The 18,381-nt window shown below is 52.3% G+C and overlaps 1 protein-coding gene across 1 annotated transcript; it reads right to left on the reverse strand.

The window, feature by feature from the left end:
• Window positions 1–4,462: 4,462 nt before the first annotated feature.
• Window positions 4,463–7,143, reverse strand: CSTB (cystatin B). Its single transcript, XM_002830751.6, has 3 exons — window positions 6,758–7,143; window positions 5,177–5,278; window positions 4,463–4,847 (listed from the first exon to the last, which is right to left on the reverse strand). The coding sequence occupies exons 1-3, from the start codon at window positions 6,821–6,823 to the stop codon at window positions 4,719–4,721; spliced, it is 297 nt and encodes a 98-aa protein (XP_002830797.1). The 5' UTR covers window positions 6,824–7,143; the 3' UTR covers window positions 4,463–4,718.
• Between the last annotated feature and the right edge of the window lie 11,238 nt (window positions 7,144–18,381).

An 18,381-nucleotide genomic window follows, 5' to 3' on the forward strand; every position in this document is an offset into this window, starting at 1 on the left:
CAGAGCCTGGCTTCCCTGTTCTGCCAGATCGGGGACACATGGCCAGCAAAACCTGCAGGCACAGGGCGCGGTGGCTCACACCTGTGAGCCCACCACATTTTGGGGCTGAGGTGGGTGGATCACTTGAGCTCAGGAGTTCAAGACCAGCCTAGGCAACATGGCGAAACCCCATTGCTATAAAAAACACAAATAATTAGCAGACCAAGGTGGCATGCACCTGTATTTCCAGCTGCTCAGGAGGCTGAGGCAGGAGGATCACCTGAGCTAGGGGAGGTTGAGACTGCAGTGAGCCATGATGGCCCCACTGCACTCCAGCCTGGGCAACAGAGGGAGACCCTTGTCTCAAAAAAACAAAACCCAGGCCTGGCATGTGGCTCGTGGCTCATGCCTGTAGTCCCAGCACTTTGAGAGGCTGAAGGGGGTGGATCACCTGAGGTCAGGAGTTTGAGACTGACCTGGCTAACATGGTGAAACCCAGTCTCTACTAAAAATACAAAAATTAGCCAGGCATGGTGGCAGGCGCCTGTAATCCCAGCTACTCAGGTGGCTGAGGCAGGAGAATCACTTCAGCCCGGGAGGTGGAGGTTGCAGTCAGCCAAGATTGCACCATTGCACTCCAGCCCAGGTGACAAGAGTGAAACTCCATCTCAAAAACAAACAAAAAAATAAAAAAACAAAAAAAACAAACCTATCAGCTTTGGGAAAAGTGATGCTCGCTGAGAATTCGGGGTGGAGGGTAGGAGACCCAACCAAGATGACACTGTCACTTGAGAGTGAGTGACAGCGGGCTGGGGACCCGTAGCTGCCTGCTCAGCCCAGGGACCATGCCTGCCTCAGGAGCTTCAGAGTGAGGGTCTGGGCTCTCAGCGTGGGGCGGTTCCCTGCCTAGCATCTGTTCAGTGCATTTACATCAGCCGGGGCCCCGGTGGAAACAGGCAGCACTCACAGGAACAACTCAAGGAGCATTTGGTGTCCAGCGTGTGGAAGCAGTGTTCCCTTTCAGGACGGGGCCCGCGTTACAAACGGGGAGCTCAGGCCAGGCCGTCCTGGGCTCCTGCACGTTCTGGACATTGCACACCCACCCCTCCACCTTCCCGTCCTACCTGTGACTTGAGCAGGCGCCCAGGCTGTAGGGCAGACTGCAGGAGAGGGGCTGCCCTGGGTGGGGGTTGTAGGCCTCTGCTGCCCTGGCTCCCCTTGCCATTTTCATTTATTTATTTATTATTATTATCTTCAAGACAGGAACTCTCTCTGTCACCCAAGCCAGAGTTCAGTGGTGTGATGATAGCTCACTGCAGCCTCGACCTCCCGGCTCAAATGATATGATCCTCCCACCTCAGCCTACCAAGGAGCTGGGACTACAAGTGTGTGTCTCCAAACCTGGCTAATTTTTTATTTTTTGTAGAGATAGGGGTCTCACTATGTTGCCTAGGCTGGTCTCAAACTCCTGACCTCAAGTGATCCTCCCACCTCGGCCTCCCAAAGCTCGAGCCATTTTTAACATTGCCGAGGCAAACAGTTTTGGGGAAACATGCCTGAACGAACCATGAGGAAGACCTCCACGTTTTCTTTCTGTTTCTCAGGGGTCTGGAGGGGAAGTGGCTCATGGCGGGTCCCAGCACGTAGGCCTCTGTTTTCTGGTTCATGTTCCAGGATGGGGAAGGACCTAAGCTGTCAGTGTCCTGGAGATCCAGCGTCTTGATTCATTCGGGGTAGCCCGTCCCGCCCTCCAGACTGCTGGGCACACCAGGGGCTCTGCTCCTGCTCTGTCCCAGGACTCAGGGCCCCTCCAAGGCAGCTGCCGTGACGTTGTGGCTATGAGGCATTCAGCCGCCTCCCAGAATGCGCCATGCTCTTGCCCAACCTGGACTCCCCACTCTCTGCTGCTGGTACCAGGACAGTCTCACCCACCTTGGCCTCTGGCTCCTCCTCCTCAAGCTTCAGGTCTGAACTTGGGCATGGCCTCTGCCCAGAAGCCTTCTGCAACTCTGTCAGATCCCCGTTTACCCTCAACAGGAGCCTCCCTTAGGGCGCTTGGTACAATTTCACATCCATGATAGTGACAGTCACCGCCCCCATGCTGTGAGCCCCACGGGAGTCCAGGCTGACTTCTTTCTTCCCCTACTATGTGCCCCATCCACTTTGAGCTCCGTATTAGTCCATTCTCATGCTGCTAATAAAGACATATCCGAGGCTGGATAATTTATAAAGGAAAGAGGTTGAATTGACTCACAGTTCAGCATGGCTGGGGAGGCCTCAGCAAACGTACAATCATGGCAGAAGGGGAAGCCAACGCATCCTTCTTCCCATGGTGGCGGGAAGGAGAAGTGCTGAGCAAAAGCGGGAAAGCCCCTCATAAAACCATCAGATCTCATGAGGATTCACTCACTGTCACGAGAACAGCATGAGGGTAACCACCTCCATGATTCAATGACCTCCCACCAGGTCCCTCCCATGACATGGGATTATGGGAGCTACAATTCAAGATGAAATTTGGGTGGAGACACAGCCACACCATATCAGAGCGCCTAATGCACTCTCAGAGGGCAGGGTTAAACCAGCAGTGGGTTCAGTAACAAGGGACTTTTGTCAGCAGGTAGTGAAATTCATCAGATTTCCAAGCTGCTGCTGTTAATGCTCCTAAGGAAGCAGACAGCATGTGGATGAAATTGACAACTTCATATAAATAATATATATATATAGAGAGAGAGAGAAACAGAGTCTTATTCTGTTGCCCAGGCTGGAGTGCAGTGGTGCAATCTCGGCTCACTGCAACCTCCTCTGCCTCCTGGGTTCAAGCTATTCTCTTGCCTCAGCCTCCTGAGTAGCTGGGATTACAGGCACCTGCCTGGCTAATTTTTTGTATTTTATTTTATTTTTTTCAGTAGGGATGGGGTTTCACCATGTTGGTCAGGCTGGTCTCGAACTCCTGACCTCAAGTGATCCACCCACCTCAGCCTCCCAAAGTGCTGGGATTACAGGCGTGAGCCTGTAATTTTGATCCCTTTGTCAACTTGTATTTAAACCAGACCACAGCATTAGTATTTTATTTTCTGTTTTACACTGATATTTCCTGTTTACACACAAGCTTCTAACCCTAAATCCAGCTTCCCCCAACCCAGGTGCCCCATAGGAGTTCCTGGTCACTGCTCCTGCAGACACCCGCTCCCTTCCTGTTGGGGATGGCTCTACCCCTGCGTGGTCCCCTAAACAGCCCCTCCCCCACCTGCCTTCCACTGGAAGTTCTCAAGTGGGAAATACATCGGGTTTTCCTTTCAATGCAAAACTGCTTGATTCTGTTTTGCATGTTATGAAAGCTTAGTCTCAGAGTTCATGTTAAGAGTGCAGAATACACACTGTCCATGATTCAGTTTTCTTTTTTATTTTGAGACAGGATCTCACTCTGTCACCCACCTGGGCTGGAGTGCAGAGGTGTGATCTCGGCTCACTGCACCCATCACCTCCCGGGTCCAAGTGGTCCTCCCGTCTCGGCCTCCCAAGTAGCTGGGATTACAGGCACCGGCCACAATGCCCAGCTAATTTTTGTATTATTAGTAGAGACAGGGTTTCACCATGTTGGTCAGGCTGGCCTAGAACTCCTGACCTCAAAGTGATCCACCCACCTTGGCCTCCCAAAGTGTTGAGATTCTAGGTGTGAGCCACTGCGCCCGGCCTGATTCAGAATTTCCTAACATCACTTTCCAAGCTCCGTGGACTCACTGGTAGATCCCTCCTTAGTCTTCACTGCCCCCACCATCTGGACAGCCTGAATCCTGCAGCTGCAGTTCTGGCATACGCTGCCGGATGCCTTGGAGGCAAAGCGCAGCTCAGGACACCCTCAGGAATACATTCACATCATGACCCCAGTGCACAGAGACTTTCACCCCATCTTAGCTCTTATAATGTATGATGCTCCCTCTTCTGTCCTATTTAACATAGAATCACAGGTGGGAAGCCACCGGACCGATTCCATGAATGGGAAGTAATCCCTGCTGAAAACTAGAAGGTGTTTTTAAAAATAGCCACGCTCTCCTAAGATACCTCCCTTTAGGAGTCCACATGGCTCCATGGGAAGCCTCCTGCACCGCACGGCGCTCAGTGAGGCTGCAGGCTATTCTGCACATGCATGACACTGTGTGGCTGCCTCTCTGTACCGGAGCATAAAGCGTGTGAATGTATCTGAGATCTGGAGCCAGTTACGCTCTGGAATTGGATTTACTCACACTCTTTTATTTTATGGGAGAAACTGAAGCTTGGGGCCAGGACCTAAGAGTCAAAGCAACAACATGTAAAGAGTGGTGGTTAGGAATGCGGGCTGGAGCGGGCAGGTGTGAATCCTGGGTCCACCACCCGCTTGCTGTGTGAGCCAGGCAGTCTCCCCGCCCTCCATGCCCCCAAGGGGAAGGACCTGCCCAGGGTGGTTCAGACGAAGAAAAAAATCTAAAACAAAGGAGGCAATCTGTAAGGATTTTTAAAATACATCTATTTTGAAAATATTCTGAAAGTAATTAAGATCACCGATTGGGAAGGAAAGAAATCAACACGATGAAATTTAAGAAGAGAAATGCAAGAGCAGCTGCAGAATCCCGCCCCTTCCACCCCGAGGGGCACAGCCCAGAGATGAAGCTTATTTTAGGATCGCAAGTGCACGCTCTGGTCGACGGAGGATCACTTTAATTGTCAGTCTTCTGGCTGAAGGGCCCTGTCCAAAGTCGGGATCAGAAATAGGTCAGCTCATCGTGCTTGGCTTTGTTGGTCTGGTAGTTAGATAAGGTCAAGGGCTTGTTTTCATGAGGGAGAGACTGGAACACTCGCAGGTGTACGAAGTCCTCGTCGCCGACGTGCACCTGGGAAGAGAGCGGAGTGAGCGAAGCCTCTGATCCCAAGTCACCTTGCTGCATCCCTCCAGGTCATTAGCAGCCGGCTGAGGACAATCTTGTCTTCTCCTGCATATGCAGCGGATGCCTCACATCCCACACTTGTTTCCTTAGGGTTCTTAGCTTCCCAGAAGCCCTAGTCCTTCTCCTGAAAGGCCAATGGACACACACAGTGGATGCTTATCTCAGAGGGCAGCCACAGGGCGCCCCAGCACCTAAGACCACACAGCCCGGGCCTGCACAGGCAGTTTCCTACCAGCACCCGTTCGGGGCAGGTCCTCCCGAGGCCCACACTCTACCTTGATGAAGTAGTTTGTCCCCGCGACCACCTGGCTCTTGAACGACACGGCCTTAAACACAGGGAACTTCTTGTTTTCTTTCTCTTCAAGCTGGGACCTCACCTAGGCAGAGGGGACAGAATGAGGATGTCTCAGTGGCTTCTTGGATTCCCTCCTGCTAGAGTAACTTGCGCGCATGCACACACACAAACACACACGATTCTGACACTGGCTCTTTACACAATTGTCTCTTACAATTGAAGGGACATTTAAACTGTTAGCCTAATAATAAAGTACAAAAAAAACAGTTCCAGTCGGGTACGGTGGCTCAAGGCTGTAATCCCAGAACTTTGGAAGGCTGAGGTGGGCGGATCACTTGAGGTCAGGAGTTTGAGACCAGCCTAGCCAAATGGCAAAACCCCGTTTCTACTAAAAATACAAAAATTAGCTGGGCGTGGTGGCGAGTACCTGTAATCCCAGCTATCGGGAGGCTAAGGCAGGAGAATCCCTTGAACCTGGGAAGCGGAGGGTGCAGTGGGCTGAGATTGCGCCACTGCACTCCAGCCTGGGCAACAGAGTGACTGCGTCTCAAAAACAAAAAACAAAAAACACAGGCCTCAGCATCGCCTGGACCTGTTCTTGCTTGGGGCATCCCGTCGGTCACCAACCATGACAGCGAGGCGGGCCTGGCCTGTGCTCCACCGGAGGGGGGTTCCTGCACAGAGGACCTGCTCATTTCAGCCCCTCCAGAATCTTCTGGCAGGCGCAGAGCAACAGGACGTCCATTTTACAGACGAGGAAACCGAGACACAGGGAGGGTTGCCGTCTGCAACCCAGTCCGGTTTTTATCTTGTTTTTTTGTGTTTTAACTTTTTATTTAGACTTACAGTTTGAAACAGTGCTGGAATCGGAAGCATGTAAAGAAACCTGTGGACCTTTTATGCAGATAAACTTAAGTTTTTAACCCATGCGCCTTATCACTGGGGACCTCTTGCACTCTCTCTCTCATGATTATTTTCCTGAACTAGTTGAGGATACTGACAAAGATTCTTGCCTGGCCAAACTGTAGTCGGGCTCCTGAAGCGCCTAGGCCACCCGCGCACTTCCTTGTAAAATCCAGTTTTAGCAAGAAGCCTGGCTAAGTCAGTTTAGCCAGACCCTTCCCACCCGCTTGCTATCGGATCACCGTGGAGATCGGAGCCGGCTGCTCACCTGCGCCATCGCCGGCGACGCCGCATCACCCCGCCTGCCTGAAGCCAGAAGCGCCTCATCCCTGGGGTTTCCCGAGACTGTCCATGCAGGGACCGCACCCTGCTCCGGGCTATCAATTCCCACTCGCCCTTGCTGTACTCAGCGGAGCCCAGTGTCTCCCCAGCGGCGCCCCAGGCGCGGCCCCCTCCCCTGCACACTCGCGCGCAGCGCCCGAGCGGAGGGAGGCCTCTCACGGCCACAGCCCGGGCCAGCCCGGGGGTCCACGGCCAAGCCCGCCCGCCCAGGGGTGCCCAGCGGGGCCGAAGTAGCTTCTTTCGCTCCAGGAGCCGCGGCCGCGCCCTGAGGCTAAGGCAGGACTCCGGGCCGGCCCCGTCCCCGCGGCCCACCCACCTGGTCGGCGATGTGCTGGGTCTCGGCGGTGGCCGGCTGCGTGGCGGAGGGCGCCCCGCACATCATCTTGGCGGCGACGGAGAGAACCTGGCGAGGGAACTCGGCGAGGAGACCTGGCGGCTCCTCAGCTCAAGTAGGCGCTGCGGTCACGTGACGCGCGGGCGGAACCAAGGCGCGGGGAGGAGGCACCTTGGCTTGGGAGTCCCCTGCGGGGTCGCGGTGGCCCCGCAAGAAGGGGCGCGCGGGGCGGGGCGCAGGGCGGCGCGCGGGGCGGGGAGCCTGGCCACCACTCGCCGCGGGCTGGGGCTCCGCGCCCAGCGCCGGTGTCGGGAGGGAGCGTCCCCCTCCCGGGGCTGGTATCGTCTTTCCAGACGCCGAGTCACACGGACCCGGGCGGGGGCGCGGCCGTGTGTCGCCGGTGGGTTGGGCGCGCAGGGTGGGACGATAGAGGAGGGGCATTCGGAGTGGGCGCAGTCCTGCAGGGTGGCGGGGTCCGGGCCGCGCACGAGGGAGGGCACTGGTCGGGGGGTGCCGCAGCGCTGCAGGGGTCGGGGGTCAGGGGTCCCGGCCCCGCGGGAGCAGGTGTGCGGGCTGCAGTGAACATCACCGCTTGTGACCCAGAACACTGAAGGCTGAAGGGGGTGGACAGAGGGGCCCAGGGAGGGGGAGACGGCGCCCGCGCGCCCCAGGCTGGGTGGGTGGGGGCCGGGGGTAGAGCAGAGGGATGAGAAGAAGGCAGGGTTCTCTGGTGGAATTTGCGTTTTAGGATTTCTTTTCTTTTCTTTCTTTTTTTCCTTTTCTTTTTCTTTTTTTTTTTTTTTTGAGACGGAGTCTCGCTCTGTCGCCCAGGCTGGAGTGCAGTGGCGCGATCTCGGCTCACTGCAACCTCCGCCTCCCGGGTTCAAGCGATTCTCCTGCCTCAGCCGCCCGAGTAGCTGGGACTACAGGCGCGCGCCACCACGCGCAGCTAATTTTTGTGTTTTTAGTAGAGACAGGGTTTCACCATATTGGCCAGGCTGGTCTCGAACTCCTGACCTCATGATCCACCTGCCTCGGGCTCCCAAAGTGCTGGGATTACAGGCATGAGCCACAGTGCCTGGCCTCTTTTGTCTCTTTTCTTTCTTTCTTTTCTTTTCTTTTTTTTATTGTTTCTTTCTTTTTTTTTTTTTTTTTAGACAGAGTCTTGCTCTGTTGGCCAGGCTGGGGTGCAGTGGCCTGATCACAACTCATTGCAGCCTGGACCTCCTGGGCTCAAGCGATCTTCCCACCTCAGCTGCTATAGTAGCTGGGACCACAGGCCCACCCTACCACACGCATATATATAGAGACAGAGAGTTTCACCATGTTACCCAGGCTGGTCTGGAACTCCTGAGCGATCTGTCCACCTCAGCCTGCCAAAGTGCTGGGATTATTGGCATAAACCACTGCACCCCTAATTTTTTAAAAAAATGTTTTTGTAGAGATAGGAGTCTCACTGTGTTGCCCAGGCTGGTCTTGAACTCCTAGGCTAAAATCGATCCATCCCCCAAAGTGCTGGGATGACAGGCTTGAGCCGCCACACAGGCCCTTTGGTTTAGGGTTTCTGTTAGACTGGACCACCTGGGGAAGGGAAGGGTCGCTTGCCTTATTTGGGGTGGGGGTGGGGCCTGTGCTAGGCACCTGTTGGTGTGATTGACTCTTCCAAATGACCCAGACCCCCCCACCCAAGGGCTGTCCCTCAGGGGGACTGGTCCGCTCCTGCGTGCAAGGCCCCAGCTGGAGCGGCCCATGAATGGGTTGTGGAGTCCTTTCCCTTACCTACCAGGGCACAGCCTGGTCTGTCACTTCAGGGAAGGGCCCAAAGGGGTGGGCAGTCAGGTGTGGTTGAAGCCTGGGGGAGCGGGGCCGAGACCCCCATCATTGTTGAATGAGTGAAGGCAGATTTGACCCTACAAAAATGGAAAACTCTTCTATGTGGAAAACAAAGCATCAGAGGAAAAAATGGTCAGCAAGAGAAAGGGATGGTCCGCTGCTTGTGCGGGTCCTGCAGCTCTGTGGGGCTTGTGCTGTGGAAGGTGTTGGCCTTGAGGCCTTTGGTCCTGAGGTGCCTCCTGGAGTCAGATCCTCACTCTCCTTGCTGGAGCTGGGTCCCAGGTGCCTCCGTTTTACAAGTAGGAGGATAACAGCTGTGGAAATAAACAAAGCCCACGCAAATGAGAATAAAAGGCCATTTATTCAGGGCTTGCTGTACAAGGGAGTCGCCATCCTCTCTTGTGTTGACCAAGATTCCTCAGCAGGCGGGGGCAGAGCCGGGGAAAAGCCTGGAATGGGAACGGGAGGCTCAGGTGCACCTGAGGGAGGCTGTGGCCTAGGGAGCCAGAAGAGGGGCTCACTAGGAGTGTGACTGTGACAGGTCCGTTGCCTAAGGTGCAGGAAGTCAGCACACTGCCACCCAGGGTTTGCAGCAGACAGTTTGAACCGCAAGGTTGTAACTGGGAGGAGACCTCAAATCCATCTCCCTGAGGAGTCTGGGGCTGGGAACTTTCAGGGGTTTGGAGTGGGCTGAGGGCGGGGGCTGCTGACCGGTGGAGAAGTGCAGGGTGAAGCAGGCTGGAGTCATGGGGTGGGGTTGAAGACACGGTGTTCTCATGCTGGTTCACTTCCTCTGTGGGGCTCTTCAAACTGGTTGGCCTGGAATTAAGGATCTGAAATATCTTAAGGAATTCTTAAACAAAAGCCTCATGATTCTGAAGTCAGAGATTCCATCCATAGGAACAGTAGGGGTGCAGATGGTCACTAGCGCTACGTGACTCTCAGAAGGAAGTGGGTTAAAGTGTAGCCTGACAAATGCTTAGTTATCCCTCTCTCCCTCCCTCCCCGCTCCTTCCCTCTCTCTCTCTTCTCTCTCTCTGTCTCTTTCTCTCTTTCTTTCTTCAGAGTCTTGCTCTGTCATCCAGACTGGAGTGCAGTGCCATGATCTTGGCTCACTGCTGCAACCACTGCCTCCCGGGTTCAAGTGATTCTCCTGCCTCAGACTCCCGAGTAGCTGGGATTACAGGTGCGTGCCACCATGCCCAGCTAATTTTTGTATAGAGACGGGGTTTCACCATGTTAGCCAGGCTGGTCTTGAACTCCTGACCTCAGGTGATCCACCCGCCTCGGCCTCCCAAAGTGTTGGGATTACAGGCATGAGCCACCACACCCGGCCTATAACTCTAATTCTGCTGAATGCTTAGTTATAATAAATATATAATAAATATAATATATAATATAATATATAATAAATGTCCAGAACCTGGGCAGAAAGCTTCTGGCTAGCCGCGAAGGTTGAAGTTTGGCGTCTGGACAGTCACTGTGGCTCAGAGTTCTCTTCCCATATTTGGTCTGGCTGTTTTCTGTTTGTGTGTTCATTGTCTCACCATGTCAAAGCTGCCTTAGTGCTGCAGGTCTGGGTGCAAGCAGATGTTTTCAAACCATCTTGGAGGGCAGGTGCTGGAGCCCAGCTGCCTGAGTGTGGACTCAGCCCTTCTTTGCACCTGCTGTGTGGTGAAGGACTAATTGCTGAAACTCTCTGTGCCTCTCTCTGTGGGGATAATGCTAATAACCAACCTCAAATTTTTTTTTAAAGGACTAAGTGAATTAGCAAGTAAGTACAAAAAGCTTGGGACAGTGTCTGAGCTCCAGGGTGAGTTGTCAGTTTTGTTATTATTAGTATGCTAATCAAAGCCAACCTAGAATTTGTATTACTTTTTCAATCAAAAGCCCTGGAATTTTTTATTTTATTTATTTATTTTTTTGAGACACGGTCTAATTCTGTTGCCCACGCTGGAGTTCAGTGGCACAATCACAGCTCACTGCAGCCTGGACCTCCCAGGCTCAAGCAATCTTCCCATCTCAGCCTCCTGAGTAGCTGGGGCCACAGGTGCGCACCGCCATGCCTGGCTAATTTTTAAATTTTTTGTAGAGGTGGAAGTCTCACTATGTTGCCCAGGCTAATCTTGAAATCCTGGGCCCAAGTGATCCTCCTACCTCTGAAACCACCTTTGCAAAAATTGTATCCATGAGAAAATAGTGGCAGTGGGAGAGATCTGATCCAGCCAACCCTGCTCTGGCCTTTAGCTTTTAAGCTGCCTTGATTATTCCTGGGCTTAGGCTGAGCTAACTTTGGCAGACATTTAGTTATAGTTTAGATGATACTGGCCCTTCCCCAAAACTCAACCACCTTTGCAAAGCTCATGAGAGACTAGGCTAGGAGAAGGAGAGGAGCCTGGGTTCAGCTAAGGTGCAGACAAACAATTGCCAGCCATTATTCTGGAGGTCACAGGACAGCAACCTCCCCAGTTAGTCCTGCAGTTAATGTCGCTATTGTAGACTGGCCTTTTGAGATACTTTTGCAGGTTTTGGGCATGTCTGACACCCATGGCTCTACCTGGACCCACTGACTATGGCTCCTGTGGCCCCTCCCAGAAGCAACTCAGTGCAAAAGGACAGTTTCCCATGATGTCATCTCCAACCCACTCGGTCAGCAGCAAGCACCCATTGCCCAGCCACTCCAACCCCTTCCCCCAAACCACCTTTGAAAAACCCTAACCCACAGGCCTGCGATGAGGTTGATTTCAATAATTACTCCATCTCCCTTGTGGCATGGCCAGGCCAGCCTCACATCAATTCACTTTTTTTTTTTTTTTGAGACAGAGTCTCCCTCTGCCACCCAGGCTGGAGTGCAGTGGTGCAATCTTGGTTCACTGCAACCTCTGCCTCCCGGATTCAGGCGATTCTCCTGCCTCAGCCTCCCAAGTAACTGTGATTATAGGCATGCATCTCCATGCCCGGCTAATTTTTGTATTTTTACTAGAGACGAGGTTTCACCATGTTGGCCAGGCTGGTCTCAAACTCCTGACCTCAGGTGATTCACCCCCCTTGGCTTCCCAAAGTGCTGGGATTACAGGCGTGAGCCACCGCACCCGACAATTAATTCTTTTCTTCAATGCCGTGGCCTTTGTACAGCAGGCAGGAAGAACCTGTTGGGCGGTTCCACCTCCGCCTCCCAAAGTGCTGGGATTACAGGCATGAGCCATCACGCCTGACCATGCTGACTTTTACCTCCCATTCTTTGATACCAGAGGTTTTCATTTACTGAAGGCAAGGGGACAAGAGCAAATACCTTGTCTCCCCACTTAGAGAATGAGAAAGAAAAAAATTATGAAGATTTCTTATCTGAGGAAAATGAACCCTTTTTTTTTTTTTTTTTTGAGATGGAGTCTCGCTCTGTCACCCAGGCTGGAGTGCAGTGGTGTGATCTTGGCTCACTGCAAGCTCCTCCTCCTGGATTCACACCATTCTCCTGCTTCAGCCTCCCAAGTAGCTGAGACTACAGGCGCCCGCCACCATGCCCGGCTAATTTTTTTATATTTTTAGTAGGGACAGGGTTTCACTATGTTGGCCAGAATGGTCTCGATCTCCCGACCTCGGGATCCACCCGCCTCGGCCTCCCAAAGTGCTGGGATTACAGGCATGAGCCACCAGGCCCGGCTGAAAGCGAACCCTTTTAAGTTATCAGGCCCAGAGAGAAATTAAAATGAGACACAATCACATGCTGTTTATCCTAGAGCTGTGTCACCATCTCTGGAGACTGCTTCCTCTCACCACAAGTAGCTGTAAGTGAACCTAAGGATGCTGCACACAGGACACCGTAATCCCATACAATGTATAGCCAATCACTAATCAATATTATTTCTGTAAACCAATGAGAATTCCTGATAGACAATTTTGTATCAGCCTGCTCCTTGTCCCCCTTTTGCCTTTAAAAACCTGCTTGTTGGCTGGGCGTGATGGCTCACACCTGTAATCCCAGCAGTTTGGGAGGCCAAAGCGGGTGGATCACCTGAGGTCAGGAGTTTGAGCCCAGCCTGGCCAACATGATGGAACCCCGTCTCTACTAAAAATGCAAAAAAATTAGCTGAGCATGGTGTCGGGCACCTGTAATCCCAGCTACTTGGGAGGCTGAGGCAGGAGAATCGCTTGAACCTGGGAGGCTGAGGTTGCAGCGAGCCGAGATCGCGCCACTGCACCCCAGCCTGGGCAACAGGAGTGAAACTCCGTCTAAAACAAACAAACAAACAAACAAACAAAACCCTGCTGTCACAAAGGTCAAAAGCAGCACTCCCAAGGCAACGTGGAAGTGTGTCTTGCTGTCCTCAACTTTAGCCCACACAGTCTCTACAACAATTCTGCCTCAGCTTCTTCCTTCAACAAGGAAGAAAGGAAGGAAGGACTAACAAGACCTGGGGGCACCTCAGAGACTTTGAACATCACTTACATTTGAAATCTGTATTCAGAAGAATCAAAGTTTGAAATCTAAACTATTTCAGAATCTCACTTTTGAAATCTTGGATTTTCCCAGGGTCAGTAGAACCCTAGTTTGTTTGATTGCTTGATTTTTCTTCCATGTGCCTTCTTCCTCAGCATGCTGATCAGGTTTCTTGGGGTTTTTTTTGGGCTTCCTGTTAATACTCCTAAGCAGGTGACTCATACACCTGTTCCTGGTTCCAATCAGTTGTTTGTGTTTCCATTATGCAAGAGTTTCATCATGAGAATTTGTTGTTAATTAAATTCTAGACATCAGAGGGTCTCAGCCCAAGCAATAGGTGTTGGGGGCTGTGGGCACCGGGGGCTGTGGGCACTAGGTGCTGCAGGGGGGCTGTGGGCACCAGGCGCTGCAGGGGGGCTGTGGGCCCCATCCTGGCACCCTGTTCATGAACCTGCAGGCGATGCTGTGGGGAGCTCTGCCTGGTGCGAAAACTGCTGACGTGGTGGGCTAAGGAGGTCAAAATCCCTCTGTTGCAGGATGTCCCAGTGGACCTCAGGTCCTTCCTGTTTGCTGAGCTTGTGTTTCAGCTGCCTTTCTTTCCCACTGCAAGCCCTGCCTTCTTCCAAAAGCTGCCGGTAGATCCAAAGCCCTGCAGACTTCTACTCAGGTTGCGACATGGCAACGTGAATTCCAGTACTCTCCACGTTTCTATTTGAGGATTTCACAAAAGCCAGTGGCTTCCAAGGAAAAAGGCCTGAGACCGTGCATGAACTATTCACCCTTTCATCTGGCTGTGCGCCTTACTCACGCATCCCTTTCATACGTCTGCGCTTGCTGTTGAAGAGCTCCTACTGCAAGTATGCAAGTATGGGGAGAAAAGAAAGAAAACGAGGGAAACAACCAGTGAGCCGGGGAGGGAGGCCCCTGGGGCACTTGCCTGTGGGACCCAATACAAGGAAAACCGCTCAGAACCCAGGTCTTCAGCAGCATTCGAAACACACAAGAGCAAGATGGTGGCAGGAGTGTCATCAAACTCTCATCCTGCACGGGCACCGGGACGGACAGATCAGTCAGCGGCGGGCGCACAGTGCGCTGTGGGCTATGTCATAGGGATGTGGTGCCCAGCACCTCAGTGTGTGACCAAGTCTTGCTGTAGGATGACTAAGCAGGACCACAACAGAAACTGGATGAGCTTCTAAGAGCATGGCCTGCTTGACACTGTTACAGGAAAGGGGTCCCGATCTGGACCCCAAGAGAGGGTTCTTGGATCTCTCGCAAGAAAGAATTCAGGGCAAGTCCACAGAGAAAAGTGAAAGCAAGTTTATTAAGAAAGTAGAGGAATAAGAGAATGACTATTCCATAGAGCAGCCCTGAGGACTGCTGGTCGCCCATTTTTATGGTTATTCTTGATGATATGCTAAACAAGGGGTGGATTATTCATGCCTCCCCTTTTTAGACCATAGAGGGGAACTTCGTGACGTTGCCATGGTATCTGTAAACTGTCATGGCGCTGGTGGGAGTGTAGCAGTGAGGATGAGCAGAGGCCACTCTTGCGGCCATCTTGGTTTTGGTGGGTTTTAGCCGGCTCGTTTACTGCAACCTGTTTTATCAGCAAGGTCTTTATGGCCTGTAGTTTGTACCAAGCTCCTATCTCATCCTGTGACTAAGAAGGCCTTAGCCGTCTGGGAATGCAACCCAGTAGGTCTCAGCCTCATTTTACCCAGCTCCCATTCAAGATGGAGTCGCTCTGGTTCAAACACCTCTGAACATGTTCATGCATTGTTTGACCCACAGTAGATAAGCCTGAGGCTAAGCCTTTGACTCATAATTCTCGAGAGCATATCACCAATCAGGAAAATGAACAGTGGCAGCCAGGCATGGTGGCTCATGCCTGTAATCCCAGCACTTTGGGGGACCAAGGTGGGAGGGTCTCGCTTGAGCCCAGGAGTTCAAGACCAGACTGTGCAAAGTAATGAGACCCCATCTGTGATGGTTCATGCTGAGTGTCAACTTGATTGGGTTGAAGGATGCAAAGTATTGATTCTGAGTGTGTCTGTGAGGGTGTTGCCAAAGGAGATTCACATTTGAGTCAGTGGCTGAGAAAGGTGGACCCACCCTTAATCTGGGTGGGCACCATCTAATCAGCTGCCAGCAAGGCTAGAATATAAAGCAGGCAGAAAAATGTAAAAAGACGAGACTGGCCTAGCCTCCCAGCCTACATCTTTCTCCCGTGCTGGATGCTTCCTGCCCGCGGATGTCGGACTCCAAGTTCTTCAGTTTTGGGACTCAGACTGGCTCTTCTTGCTCCTCAGCTTGCAAACAGCCTATTGTGGGACCCTGTGATCGTGAGAGTTAATACTTCATAAACTCCCCTCATATATATATATATATATATATATATATATCCTATTAGTTCTGTCCCTCTAGAAAACCCTAATACACCATCTCTACAAAAAATAAAAAATTAGCTAGCTGAGGCGATGCACACCTGTGGTCCCAGCTATTCAGAAGGCTGGGGTGGGAGGATCACTTGAGCCCTGGAGATTAAGGCTGCAGTGAGCTGTGATTGCAACACTGCACTCCAGCCCGGGAGATACAGTGAAACTCTATCTCTTAAAAAAATAAATAAAATAAAAGTAGTGGGACATTTCAGGCCATTTAAAAATTTGCAATTTTGGTCTTTAATATTCATTAAAAACCAGGTCATGTTTTCTTGTCACCACCTCTACCCCAGGGGAAAAAGAGAAAATACAGTGAAAAAGAGGTTTAAAGTTAGTTTTCCTTAAGGTTGAGCCCTAGTGTGACTTTCAGTCAGAAATGGGTTATACTGTGGCCAGGCATGGTGGCTCACGCCTATAATCCCAGCACTGTGGGAGGCTGAGGTGGGCTGATCACTTGAGGTCAGGAGTTCGAGACCAGCCTGGGCAACATGGCGAAACCCTGTCTTTACTAAAAATGCAAAAATTAGCCAGGTGTGGTGGTGGGCACCTGTAGTCGCAGCTACTCGAGAGGCTGACGCAGGAGACCCTTGAACCCAGGAGGTGGAGGTTGCAGTGAGCTGAGATCACGCTACTGCATTCCAGCCTGGGTAACAGAGCAAGACTCTGTTAAAAAAGAAAAAAAGGGAAGGGGGTTACCCTGGAGAGTGGTTTTGTTTCTGCCTTCAACAGGTCATGCCAGGAGAAGAGTTTTTTTTTTTTTTTTTGAGACGGAGTCTCACTCTGTCGCCCAGGTTGGAGTGCAGTGGTGCTATCTCGGCTCACTGCAAGCTCCGCCTCCCAGGTTCACGCCATTCTCCTGCCTCAGCCTCCCAAGTAGCTGGGACTACAGGCGCCCGCCACCACACCCAGCTAATTTTTTGTGTCTTTAGTAGAGACGGGTTTCACCGACGAGGTCTGGATCTCCTGACCTCGTGATCCACCCGCCTCAGCCTCCCAAAGTGTTGGGATTACAGGCATGAGCCAGCAGGCCCAGCCCAAGAAGAGATTTTTTAAAGCCACTTTATTCTATTTCCAAATCTTAGTCTTCCATATCTTTAGAGACCACCTGCCATGTCCTTTCCATCTGAAGCCTGGCATCTCGAGCCTGGTGTGAAGGTGCGCTCCCCAATGCACAACTTCACCCTCCTAGTACAGCTTAGTCCCTCCCACCCTGTTCTCTGCAGTGGGGTGTGACATACCCACTGTGTGCCTGATATACCCACTATGTGCGAGACATACCCACTGTGGGCCTGACATACCCACTGTGCGCCTGACATGCCCATTGTGCACACGATACACCCACTGTGTGAATGCGACATACCCAATGTGTGCGCGACATACCCACTGTGTGCGTGCAACATACCCACTGTGCATGCGACATACCAACTATGTGTGCGACATACCCACTGTGTGCCTGACATGACCATTGTGCGCATGACACAACCACTGTGTGCCTGCGACATACCCACTGTGTGCGTGACATAACCACTGTGTGCCTGCGACATACCCACTGTGTGCGTGACATAACCACTGTGTGCCTGCGACATACCCACTGTGTGCGTGACATAACCACTGTGCATCTGACATGCCCATTGTGCACCTGACATGCCCACTGTGTGCATGCAACATACCCACTGTGTGTGTGCGACATACCCACTGTGCGCCTGACATGCCCACTGTGTGCATGTGACATCCCCACTGTGCACCTGACATACCCACTGTGCGCGCGACGTACCCACTGTGCACCTGACATGCCCACTGTGTGCGTGTGACATACCTACTGTGCACCTGACATACCCACTGTGCACGACATACCCACTGTGCATGCGACACACCCACTATGTGTCTGACACGCCCATTGTGCACGACACACCGTGTGCATGCGACATACCCACTGTGTGCCTGACACTGTGTGCATGCGACATACCCACTGTGTGCAAGACATACCCACTGTGCGCTTGACATGCCCATTGTGCACCTGACATGCCCACTGCGTGCATGCGACATACCCACTGTGCGCCTGACATGCCCACTGTGTGCGTGCAACATGCCCACTGTGCGTGACATACCCACTGTGTGCGTGCGACATACCCACTGTGTGAGTGCAGGGCCTCTTCTCATTTGTGCTTGTCCCCCGGAAAGTCATGTCCGCTGGAACCTTGGAATGTGGCCTTAATTTGGAAAACGGGTCTTTCCAGACATGGTTAGTTAACATGAGGTCATGCTAAATTAAGGCAGGCCTAAGTCCACTGACTGGCGTCCTCATAAGAAGAGGAGAGGCTGGCCGGGTGCAGTGGCTCCCACCTGTAATCCCAGCACTTTGGGGAGGCCCAGGCAGGCCGATCACCTGAGGTCAGAAGTTCGAGATCAGCCTGGCCAACGTGGTGAAACCCCATCTCTACTAAAAACACAAAAATCAGCCAGAAATTGCTTGAATCCTGGAGGTGGAGGTTGCAGTGAGCCAAGATCGTGCCACTGCACTCCAGCCTGGGCAACAGAGCGAAACTCTGTCTCAACAACAACAAAAAGAACTAATTCAGATTCTAAAACCAGTTGCTAAATGTTTCCTAACTTTTTTTTTTTTTTTTTTTTAGACAGAGTTTCAAAGTCGGTAGCCCAGGCTGGAGTGCAGTGGCATGATCTTGGCTCACTGCAACCTCCGCCTCCTGTGTTCAAGCAATTCTCTTGCCTCAGCCTCCTGAGTAGCTGGGATTACAGGTGCTCGCCACCACACCCAGCTAATTTTTGTATTTTTAGTAGAGATGGGGTTTCACCATGTTGGCCAGGATGGTCTCGAACTCCTGACCTCAGGTGATCCACCTGCTTTGGCCTCCCCAAGTATTGGTTGGGATTAC

Source organism: Pongo abelii, chromosome 22 (genome assembly GCF_028885655.2).
Source record: "Pongo abelii isolate AG06213 chromosome 22, NHGRI_mPonAbe1-v2.0_pri, whole genome shotgun sequence".
NCBI classification, from domain to species: domain Eukaryota; kingdom Metazoa; phylum Chordata; class Mammalia; order Primates; family Hominidae; genus Pongo; species Pongo abelii.